The following is a 13064-nucleotide window of genomic DNA, read 5'->3' as shown; positions in this document are numbered from 1 at the left end:
ATTTGCAATCAAACATTGGATTGAAATGCTATTAGTAAAATATCATTCACACCTAATTTCCGATGTAAACAAAATGTCTTTAAAATATTTTTGTGAAAATATTTCTGATAAACATATATACAATCAGTCAATAATATCATGAAAATATTTTGTGTTAGCTGGGAACCCGTGGCGTAACGTCATTCGGTATCGTGTAACCTTAAATATTTTGAATTGTACACAAAATTATCAAAGTAATAGCGTTACAATTTGTATATTCTACTTTGAGATTGGCTTAGTAATGATTCTTTTTTTTTGCTTGTTTTGTGTGTGATTCATGAATAAGAATGCTTTCGGAAAAACAAAATCCGTGCAAATTTTTTTTTTTTAATTTTTGTTTTGTCTTAGCTTAAGCGATTCTTGTTTTTGTTGTGTTTTGTTTAATTGGAGGTATTTTAATCATCTATCTAAACAGAACATATTTAATATATGTAAGTACAATCTACATAAAGCATTAATTGAATATCAACAGTTATTTCTTTTCTGTTTACTTTGAGATCATAACGTTGCACTAAAGACGGAGGATGTATGTCTTAATGTAGACAGTGTACAAGATTCAGCGAAGAACAAACCTCCCTTGGCTGGTAAAATAGAGAGGAAAACAAATGTTGTTGAAGTAATGGACGAATATCCAGAAGAGCATGACGAGGAAGATGAAGGAAATGTATATAATAACATACCTTCTGAACAAACAATTACTCAATATAAAATACCTATAGCAGACCTTAAAAAGGTTATCAACGAGAAAAGAAAGGAAAATGGTTTCAAAAATGAATACGAGGTACTTAAAAATAGTTTTCTGTTACAATGTAACCATTACTAGTTCCCCTTTCTTGTCTGCTGAATAATCAATGTATATAAATAATACTTTTAAGATAGAATATTGAGACTAAATGTAAATTCTTAATGTGCTATTAAGAACCTGAAAAAAATCTGTCCATTGTTGAACATAACAGAAATAAGGACAATATATTATGTTTGACAACGACACTCAAAGGAAACAAGAACATAAAAAAAAACAGGACATGCAACGACCTTTAACGATAGATACAACTATTGAACTATATACAATGACAAGCTTTGAATAATAACACGTGAAACAATACAAACGAAAGATTTGACGACTACATTTAAGAAAAATAGCATTAAAACAATATTGATAAAAAACGGCAACCAACGACAATCACCAGTCAACAATATCCAGGCATGGGACGGGCACATGCGGAACATGCCGGTGTTATAATGTTTGAAACATGTGTACACTAGTTAACCAATTTTGATCTGAAAATATCATTTTGATTTGAACAGCTCTTAAAAAAATGAACGATCATTTATTCAGTCCTTTTAAGTCTGTCAGTCAAATTTTAGACTCTTTCACTTAGTACATCATTTCAGTCAACTTGCTTGCAGTTACTTACAAGTTAATTTACTCAATGTTCAGAGTATTAAGTAGTTGTTTTTAACCTGTACAAATCAACATCATGTTGAATTTTGTGTAAGGCTAATGAAAAGAACTATATTGACGGCAAGCGAATTATCTAAAGAGTACTGAATTACACGCAGTGGATTAATCTGAAAATTGAGCAAAAGACTAAACATGATTTATCAATTTATTGTTCAAACTTTTCAGATATCGTGAAAATCGGAATGCCCGTTTATGATTAAATTCATTTACTAGTGGATATGCTTTACCTCCTCATATGACCAGGTACAGGGTGTAACTAATAGTTATATGTACTTTAACAACAAATAAGTAATATGACAAAAGGCGCAATGTACCGATCTAATAGTACTCGACGTTGATATCTCAAAGATAAATTTGCAACTCCTGCATAGAACAAGTTCTCATTGACTAAAATTTAAATCACTAGAACTCCAACTGAACGAATCGCCATACGCGTTCTGGGAACAGCATAACCGTGTGCACGGCCATACTATACACATCCACAGTATGTAGAACTATAAGTGTTAATAATTGAACGATGATAATATTTATTTGATATGTTTGATGTATTAAATAATTTAAATAAAAATTAATGTTAACAACCAAAAACAATAATATCAAAATATCTTACATTTATACATGTATAAAGTAGGGTTACTAAATGGACCGGTAGGTTAAGTGGATTGTATCCTAATTACAGAGCGTGTTATGCCACATAACCGTAACAATTAGATTTTAGGAAACTGTTTGTTGACCGTGTGATGTGTTTTGATAATTTGTGATTTTCAGCTGGTATCTAGTTGAAATATACCTTACGGCTCCATCTTTTCTTTCGAAAGTTATTGTAGTGTACACTTAATCACTCTGCTTTATATTTGTCGTACTGGTTACTAATTATTATTAATATGTACCCGTAGTTGACTGAAAATTGTCAGAGTGGATATATTAATTTGATCACATTTATTTTTTTTAGCTCTTACCTAAAGGACTTGTTCATGCTCACGCCGAAGGTTCAAAAGAAGAAAACAAAGTTAAAAATCGCTTTCTTACAACATGGCCATGTATGTATTGTCTAGGCATTTTTTATCAATAATCTGCATCGAAAAATTTGTTTACTGGTCGAATGAAAGATAGTAAATAAGATAATATAGAATGTTGACCCTTATTAGCGTTTATTAGTATGTTAAATATGACATTTTCATGCGCTTACTATTACATAATAGACTACATGTAATAATAAGCTCTGATTCCCTGTTCGGGTGTGGTTTTATTATTGGCTCTATGTTTGGTTGTATCACTTCTTTAACGTTTGTATATGGTTTGGACTTTCAAAAAATTTGAACTCGAGCATCACTGAAGGATAATAATTGACGAAATGCCAATCTGGTGCAATACAATTGATTCCGTCAATGTTATTCACATTTAAATGGCCAAACATAATCTTCCGAATCAAATAACCAAAAAATAAACATAATTTTCAACTTATTATAGAAATACATTTTGTTGTTCATACCACCACCGTTTATTAACAAATTTAGCCAGAAACCAACATTCCGCTCTTTACTATAAATTTAGGGATTGTAGAAGACATTAATTGGTTTCTTTTTCTCTCTGTCATGTCTGTGACACGTTGTTTTGATATAGATCTAGACATTTAAGGTTTTAAATAAATATGTCGTGTACACGTAATTATTTTGTATAGGTTATTACTTGTACAAATACAATTGTACAAATAATTACTTGTACAATTTTTATTGAGAAAAAGATAATTACTTGTACAAATCATTATTCTACCTTGGCCTATTTGTCCAAATGGAGAATACATGTGGATCCTGCACTACATGTACCAAGATCACACTTTACCAAATCTACAATTTTTTACATCAGAAAATGCCTGTACAAAGTCAGGAATATGACAGTTGTTATCCATTTGTTTGATGTGTTTGAGCTTTTGATTTTGCCATTTGATTAGGGACTTTCCGTTTTGAATTTTCCTCGGAGTTCAGTATTTTTGTTATTTTGATTTTCACCATTTTGTTTGCCGTCCTTTAACTACGCATTTTCTTTACTTTATGCAATAGCGTATATTGTTTTCATACATTGTTGATTTCATTTAACTTTATTAATAAATAACTGTAGGTTTTTGGTGTTAAACAGTTAGGATCGGTTATAAAGACTTTCAGAATCATAGGTCTTATGTGTTTTTGAAACTCTATTAGAGCAGATCTGCCCTTATAACATGTATAAGTGCTGTTATTATATGTTGTAGGGTATAACGGTTAAACCTGAAGTAGAAAATAACACTCAGAATATTATTAAGAATACACCTGTTCTACAAGATGTTGATAAAAAAAGTTCCTTCTATCTCTCTCTCTCGTGATTTAGGAGAGTTTATTTTGTCGAGACTATCCGGAGCATTTAACTTGGCGTTTTCTGTTTAATATACACCTGGGTGAAACATATTAAAAAAAAAAATAGTTAAAAGTAAAACAGTCTTTATTTACTAATGGTTTAAACGTTTATTGGTTCAATATCACTTGCGGTCGACTGTTAGTTCCTACGGGTAGTAACTGAGTAGTCAGTGATCTGGTACTAACATGGTATTTAATTTAAAATGCGTATATCATCAGTTGATAAATTAAAAAAAATAATATAAAACCTATGTTCCAACTTCCTCATCTACTGTTGACATTAAGATACGTTTCGCTATCTTAGATGCAGCTGTTCGTGTGTCTAAGTCTGATACATTCTTCATGTCATTGGCTATCAACTGTGAGCGTTCCTGATTGATGTAAATCTTGAGAGTGCTTTTTACGCACGAACTTGTAAATGTTCTTTTCATTTACTAGAGCTGGGTCGATATCACTCTTGGTAGACATTAAGTCCCCGAGGAAGTCATCCACTTGGAAGTAGCATGATTTCTTTACAAACTTTTCTAAAATCTTCCGTTTATAAAGTAAACAAAAACTTATTAGAATCTGGTACCGATTCTCTCGAATAAGATTGTCCTAAGATACATTTGGTTATATGTAGGTTCCTGTTGGTCATAAAGCTGTCTTATACATCCTCGGCTGTCCAATATTGGATGTGAGCGATCCTACATTGTGATAAAGGTATTCCAGAAACGCAATTTGAACGCAAGACTTTTAATAACCGTTTTGTTCATGTCCTTAAGTCTGTAAGACAAAAATGTTTCCTAGTTTTTTTTTCTCCACTATTTAGTTTTTTGATATAATTAAGAGTTATATCTTTATATTTTCATAAACGAATGAACAAATGAATAAATAAACAAATAGAGCCATTCTTAACTGTTCTTAATATACTATTAACTATTCTAAATATACGATTTAACTATTCTAAAAATACGATTTACAGTTTAGAAAACAAGAATGTTTGCTAGTTTTGTATTTTCTCTACTATTTTACTTTTAATACAATTTAGTTTTATGCTTTCATATTTTTTAAAATGAATAAATAAATGTATAAATGAATAAATGAATAAATAGAGCTATCCTTAACTGTTCTCAATATACAATTTAACAGTTTTAAATGTACAATTTATAATATAAGTGTTTAATTATGTCACATATATCAAATTAAACGTAACATTCCAAAGTTTGGTGAATACTTAAACATATACGTATATATTCTAAAACAAACGTGAATATTTTCTTGTAGATGACCATTCACGGGTTGTGCTGACTGAAGATACCAAACATGATTACATAAACGCTAGTTACATTGATGTAAGACAATTTCCATGTATATAACTTTTTTATAACATTTTTATTGTCAAGTAAATTTGAATAAGATGTAATACATATTTCAGAGTGCATGGCACCTATCCATGCAATGAAAACATTGGTTTAAAACATAAGGGCGCTTGATACTTTATTCGTACATTATTTCACTGTACTTGAAGGATTGCATGACTTCATTTGTGACATGTTTACTAAGTGAAGATTTGCATGGCTGGTTGTACAGGAGGATACGTCTTATCCTATCGACGCAACCGCTGTTTGCCTTTTGGAGTTTCCTTTTTTTTCAAAATTTGTCTCCTTAACCGATTTAGACATTTGAACATCGGTAAACTACTTTTGTCTGAATTTACAACCATACTTGAAAGTGAAATGTATTATATTAAAGTATTTAACCGTGTAGTTAATAGAAAACACAGCTATATTTTCATTGTTACTCTGCTTCTAACAATATGCAACCTATTTAATTTCAGAGCTATAACAAAGAAAAGGCATACATAGCAACTCAAGGTTTGTTTATATTATAACAGTTTTATAATTAAAGACGTCCATTTGCATTTTTTTCAGTCTGTTCATCAATTATTCAATGTCTGTTTAAAGCATACTATTAACCTGTAAGGTTAATCAATGCTAAACTGACCAGTTTTTACTAAAATAAAAAAGTTCTTTTTACAGCCAATAGGGCATTATAAGGTTTTAGTTGGTTAAGAAAAATTTCCTTCGTTTAGTAGCAAATGATATACAATATAGTTTAAATCGAATCTTCCATTATGGATATTTTTTTTTTCTGTCGGATATGGGTTTGGAGGAGGTTATTCAGGTATAAGTTCAATCCAAACAAATGATACATTATGCGATTTATATTATAATACAAGTTCTTTCACGCTTTTTGTTTTGTACGTAGGTCCGAAAACGAACACCCTAAGAGATTTCTGGCAAATGGTCTGGCAGGAAAAGGTTTGCAAAATAGCGATGGTAACGAAAGTAGAAGAGGGGAGAAGGGTATGTATTTCTATTTTTGTTCATAATATCAGTCACATTCTATATTAAGCCTCTTGTATAAAGTGTTTTGAGTTAACAGTCGTCAATGTGTATTGAGGTTCTCATATAGTTAAATGAAAACAGTATATACATGCAAAGTAGGCTACCCTTCCCACGCCGATGCAGTCGATCGCGGTCGTTTTGGAATTGATGTGCACCCCTCAGTTTATGTTTGTTACCTTGATTTTTGTCTTCCTTATCGATTTACGATACCGCTGTTGTCTTAACTCATAGTGACATTACAAGTGACCTTTTGCACTAAAGTGTGCAGATTATATATATCAACATGTTTATTAACCAAACAAGCAACACAATTTAGAAGATTTCTTTATTAATTGTAAATGTGCAATATCAGGGGCTAATAATGGGTATTATCATCCCTCCATCCACCTGTATGATATATTTATGCCATTCAATTATGTGAAGTGTGTATGTTTTAGTGCTTGCGTTGGAAGAACAGACATATTCATAGATGTCGACACATTTCAGTCATGTTCAGTCTGTCAGTCAATTTTTAGACTCACCCACTGTGGTAAATTAAGTATTGTTGACAAATTTCGTTTTCAGTCAATTAAGTACTGTCTAGTAGCTTTACAGACAATTCAGCATTTTGTTGACTTGTACAGGTAAATATCAACTAAATGAAAAGTCTGAACTCAGAATGAACAGATCCTAATTTGGCTGACCACCTCGGTGCTTTCGTGGTAGCGTGTTCGCCTCGAGTTCGGGTAATGTGACATGTCTTCCTGTGGACTGTTACCTCATGGACTTGCACGTTAAAAATCCGGCTCAGAGTGTCGGTCTAGTTCAAAGCAGGGCTAAATTTCAAGTTACATTAACATGTTCTCGTTCTGAATATGCATATTAATTAGCCGCTGGACGTTAAGCAGTCACACATCATCATCATCCTAATTGACTGCAAACAAATTGTCTGAATAGCACTTAATTACATGATAAATAAGAAAATTGACTGATGTTTTACTAGTGGTAGTTTGTGTTTGTTATTTTTGTATGTATCTTCTTTATTGATAAATGAAATTAGAACAGTGGTAAACTAATGTTTCATAAATAGACATTACATTACCTAAGAAAAACGAAATTGCCCAATTAAGATGACACACAGAAAAGGCGTTTATTTAACTAAGGATGACCGATCGTACAGTGCAGGATCATCATTGTTTGCGTATGTTTTGTTTATAAATTGTATTACGATTCTCCTCAAAACTGAGTACGACAATGGTTAATAGCTGTGTGTTTAATAAAACATATGTCTTAAGTCTATTTATGCATTTATGTACAATGTATATCATATTAGTAAATAATGTGTCAAACAAACTTAATTTTATAGGTAAATACATCATCTTTATGTCACATGCACTTTTGAACTTTTGTTTTTCAGAAAAAATGTGAACAATACTGGCCTCCATCTGTCGATAAAACAACGATGGTAGACAACTTTAGACTCACAATGACAAAGGAGAAATATCATACCGTTTATGTGTACAGATTAATTATTGTACACAATAAAACGGTAAATTTTTTCAATAATTTCAATTTACAGAAAAAAATATTGTTAAAGTCAATATAATAAGTTTTTCACATTTCTGGCTAAACTCCCAAACCAGGACACCATATATCCAAACATAATATAAACATAGTAGCTTTTTACATGTTATGGAGTAATTCAGACGAAGTGTAAAAATAACAACAAAAAAAAAACAATTTAAGAAAATGCCAATAAGAAATCACCATTGCACTTATATACTGTATACCCTATTGGTATTCACTTGGCGTCAAGACGTAGCTTTCACTTTGACAAACACATTATGTCCGTAACTGTTAGTGGTTTAATAGAGTTGCGATAACAAACAAACTTTGAAATTTATATCACCTTGAACTTTGACCTCAAACTGAATTTCCTGTTTATACCACAAAGAACTCACAGCAACAGATTCCAGGATTTCTATGCCATAAGGTTTCTGAATTACAAACACAAAAAGAACATTATAAATAAGTAAAATTAAGAATGAGAAAATATTCATACATGTATCAAATCACGAGCATTTTCCAAATTCTGTATATGCTAGTAAACAATAATGTAGTGTTTGCTGCTTATAAATATACACGATAGGATAAAACAAAGTCAAAGGGAAGTAAAATGCAAACTTTGTATTTGTAGTACAAAACATGGAATAAGCTTAAATTTAATGTAATGTTATTGTAATTGTAGAACAAGCAAGAACGGAAAGTTCATCATTTTCATTTCACTGAATGGCCGGATCATGGTGTTCCAGATAGCGTCAAACTGGTCAAATTTTACAGGAAAGTGAAAAGTGAAAAATGTGATGTGCTTGGTAGTCCAATGGTGGTCCACTGCAGGTATATACGTATACGTTACGCCATAATACCAAAATTTGAAAGTTAGCCTAAAACATTCTGATCTCCTTTTGAATCAATTAGTATTTCTGTCTGCTTAGTCATGTACAGTAATACATCTCATATCTCAATTCAAATATACGTGTATATGTGTTTGCAGGATTCTTTTTTAACAAAATGAGATTAATTGAGTAAATAATGAATATGGAGATAGTTTTCTCGATTATCCCCCTAAGAACGAAAATTTCCAATCATGACTTCTTTCAGGCCTAGGGAAAAAATAATACCTACGTATCAATGAGTGCTATCATCTCATATATCCCAGTGACCTATATATTAATGACACTACCCAAAAAAGAAGGTCTGCTTCATATTTTGATATTTTACTCGATATTGACAGATGAACGACTTCAAACAAGCATCTATGACAAACATGATGAGTTCAATTTTACAATTGTCAACTTCTCATTCTCCCATTATACGGGCTTCTTTAGCAGAATTTGCTCCCTACATACAATTGTTGTAACTGATCCAACATAGTTCTGAGGAAAATAGATGAAATTGGCCCCAAATAAGTTTTACGGTCACCCATGAATTGATTGATCGAAACAATGTGTTGGTGCCTCAAATCTCTAACAACATTTTTTTCGCAGATACGATCTTTAGATATCAGTATAGTCATCTGATCTGTATTGGCGATAGTGACGTTTTGACTAACTGTGAATTTGCTTTGTGGGTTATGCATCAGAGTAGGAAACGCTTAACATGTTAACCTTTTGACGCAATCTGTATACTTCCTTTTGGAATGCATGCGACTTCTTTAGTTTTTGTGTGTAACCATGATTTATCGTCCTAGTCATTTATCTGAATTCTAATATCGGTAAAATAATGTCGCTTTAATTCATAGTGACATCACAAGTGACATATTTCACTGGAGCGTCCAGATTATACCGACATATTCATTTATCAAACAATCAACATAATTTTAGAAAGTTTCCCTTATATTACCAGTTGTGCATTTTCAGGGCCTAATAAAGGGATCATTTACTTCACCTGTATGATATTTCTGCACTCAATTATATGTAGCATGTATGTTTTAGCGCTGGCGTTGGTAGAACAGGCACATTCATAGCTGTGGATGCACTTTATGAAAACAGCAGAAAAGTTGGTTTCATTGATATAATGGAGTATGTTCAGATGATGAGGAAAGACCGCATAAATATGATTCAAACACATGTATGTATGATTTAAAAACAAAACAAATAAATGCGGAGGCATTTGAAACCAGAACTTGAAAATGATATAAACTCGTAAGGCAAACGTATTTTATTCATGGATCCCTAAGTTGGTTGTTGCAAGCTGAAAGGGTTGTTATATTCCGCCTAGAATAGTAATTTCTGGTTCAAGTATGTTTTTTGATGATCAAAACTCCCCCTTTTTAAGTCAAATTGACAGCATTGCACCATTAATGATTGTTAAATACCCGAAGCTATGTTGCTTTAAAAATATATCCAAATTTCAGTGCACAAAACACTTGTATAATATGTTCCTTGTCTATCTATTAACAAAGTCAGATAATTGTAATTTTAGTATCTACGTACTTCTGATAGTGTCTACTTTTAAAAAGTTAGATTCAACACATGAACAAAATTGCTCACGTTTTTGAACATTTTAATCGTGTTTACTTAATATAAAAATAAGGAGATGTGTTATAATTGCCAATGACACAACTATCCAACAAAGTTCAAATGAAGAGGATGTTAGCAATTATAGGCAGCCGCATGTCCTTCAACAATGAGAAAACCCCATACCGTATTGTCGGCTAAAAAAGACCCCATCATGAAAAATATGAAATTATTCAATTGAGAAAACTAGTAAACGTCCTAATTTATAACCTAAACAATTTCAAAAACAAAAAATGACAGACAAGAACTAATGGCAACCACTGAACTACATGCTCCTGACTTGGGACAGTCTCATAAAGAATTTGGCGTAGTTAAACATGTTTGAAGGCACCAACCCTCCCCCTTAAATTGATTTTATGTCCTCTATGTGATCTGTAAAAGTAATTTGTGGATAGTGATTAACTGTAGCGTGTAGGCCAGACATAAATTACATGTTGCTAATATCTTTTTTATAATTGAACATAGTCATGTTAAATTTGTAGGAACAATATGAGATCGTGTTTGAAGCACTGCTAGAGTTATTAACTGTTCCAGATACGTCCATTCAAAAGAATGATTTCTGTGGATATATACAAAAGCAAGAAAATAAGACTTTACCAAAAAATCAAACAAAGTACAGTGAAGAGTTTCAGGTATCCTATATTGTGTTCTTTACAACAAGCATGATTACATCTACACCAAAGCCATATTTTAAATAAGAATATATGCACCAACACTTAACTAAACATTAAAGAATTTCTGGAGCATTGACCTGCTGTTTGCGGCAGTAGTCAGATGATAATAAAATAGTTTTTAAAAAAGAGTTGACAACTTCATGTTTCCTATTGCAGAAATAAGGGTATACACAAAATTAACATTAAGGTGGCTCGGGTGTTTTCCTCCATCTTGGATTTGGAGAAACAGATAACAATTGGTCTAGATCTTTAATGAAATGTGCAAATTTTGAGAGTATTATGTAATCCATGTGTAAGGCTTTTCATGTTAATATAGAAAATTATGTGTTTTATCATATTAACGGCTGTTTTTTTTTTTTCGATCTAAACAAATTACTTTTGTTTGATCCATTTTTTTCCAACTTTGACACATAAGGGGAGATAACACAGATAGTAGGGGAGATAACACAGATAGTAGGGGGGATAACTCAGATAAAGAAATTTTTATTATAGAAAGTGTTGTAATTTACCTAATTTAATATGTAGCAGGAAAACAAGTCCGATGACCCCATTTTTTCTTTTTCTTATCTGAAAGCATGTTATAAGAGCTATCTTTTCACATTTTATCTTAAAATTTTATGGTGTAGTTTTCTTTTTATTACACAAAATTGGATTTTCCATGCATAATCTATACAAAATCTTGCACACCTGTAGCGTGAAAAAAAACCGGTGACTCATACTTTTTATTATATTTTGGAAAAAAGCATGATAAAAACTACATTTTGACAAATTATTAAAAAATTCTATGGATTTTGATTAAGACACCTTAAACATGTCTATAACCTGAGTAAAAAAATGGTAGAGCATTTTCGTTGAATCTTTACAGATGTTCAACACTAAAACTCCTAATACTTGTTCAATATGTCAAGAACAAAATAGCTCATACTTCGAACTCAATCCCTCCTATGATTATTCATTTTAATAATTTAAACTTCACTAACAGACTCATATTGCTGTGAAACAAATTAAATTAACAACTGACTGACCAAAACATGCACTAGCCAATCATTGGGCCAACTGTCAATATGATCTTGTAGACACAATTGAAAATACTTGACATTCACTCCAAGGGAGTAATAGTAGTTGTATATGCAACACTATCTTAATTTGTAACTACTGATTTAGTAAGGTCTCGTAAGTCAGGTGTTTCGATTTCATATTAATAATTCTATTATGTTTGTATGTAGTGTTAGGAATACTTTTTATTGCATTCATGCGAGACACATTAATACACCAATTACAGTATAGTTCATATTTGAAAGCAAATGCAAAACAGATTTTTGACAATTGACTTAATTTGTCTCTTTTTCAAACAACCAATAAAACTTAGTCGAATTGTGGTTAGTTCTGACAACAATTTGGTATGGAGCACAATGAAGAGAAAATGATTATTGAAATTGTCTGGGGAAGTAAACATGGTAAACTTGATACCGCTAATATTATTGCATCTATATGCCACAAATTTCTTTTACGCTTTGTTTATGCGTTAACGAGCCCTTTTTCTTAACCAGTTTTTTTGCAGTTCACATTAGGATACTTTCAGAGATTAACATTATGAGTAATTAATACCTATTTTTAGCCCTCATGGAATTTTTTGAAACTTGGACAGAGGCTTCTTTGAGTTAAAATATAAACAACAATTATTCAGTTGTTTTTGAACATTTTCCGTATTTCATTGATAATTAGATTTCTATCTAACTATATTTCGCGTAATTGCTTTTGAATTTTTCAATGTCTTATTCTAACACTTTAGAGATTGCGAACGCTGAGGTTATCATATTCTGCGAATAATTTTACTGCTGCAAATCACAAAGAAAACAAACAGAAGAACTCTTCAACGACTGTTCTTGCACGTAAGTAGTTTTTGTGCAAATACACATTTCAGTATCATTCCATAAAGAATGCGTTATCGCAAATATAAAGGAATATCAATAACGTTGAACTTAATTGTTTTAGGCAAACGTTTAAAAATTAATATCGATATCAACGATATTCCCTCTCCAGTATCA

The 13064-nt window shown here is 31.5% G+C and overlaps 1 protein-coding gene across 1 annotated transcript in view; it reads left to right on the top strand.

Moving 5' to 3' along the window:
• LOC127700105 (receptor-type tyrosine-protein phosphatase epsilon-like) overlaps positions 1–13064 on the top strand; it is a 31932-nt gene that overhangs the window by 12513 nt on the left and 6355 nt on the right. Inside the window, exons 4-13 of the mRNA XM_052203564.1 lie at positions 537–820; positions 2457–2544; positions 5161–5228; positions 5714–5750; positions 6145–6242; positions 7681–7812; positions 8512–8660; positions 9758–9893; positions 10825–10974; positions 12809–12908. Coding sequence (XP_052059524.1) covers positions 537–820; positions 2457–2544; positions 5161–5228; positions 5714–5750; positions 6145–6242; positions 7681–7812; positions 8512–8660; positions 9758–9893; positions 10825–10974; positions 12809–12908 — 1242 coding nt within the window. The remainder of the gene's footprint in view (positions 1–536; positions 821–2456; positions 2545–5160; positions 5229–5713; positions 5751–6144; positions 6243–7680; positions 7813–8511; positions 8661–9757; positions 9894–10824; positions 10975–12808; positions 12909–13064) is intronic.

Source organism: Mytilus californianus, unplaced genomic scaffold (genome assembly GCF_021869535.1).
Source record: "Mytilus californianus isolate M0D057914Y unplaced genomic scaffold, xbMytCali1.0.p SCAF_1, whole genome shotgun sequence".
NCBI classification, from domain to species: Eukaryota; Metazoa; Mollusca; class Bivalvia; order Mytilida; family Mytilidae; genus Mytilus; species Mytilus californianus.
This window is presented reverse-complemented; position numbering and strand designations above follow the sequence as displayed.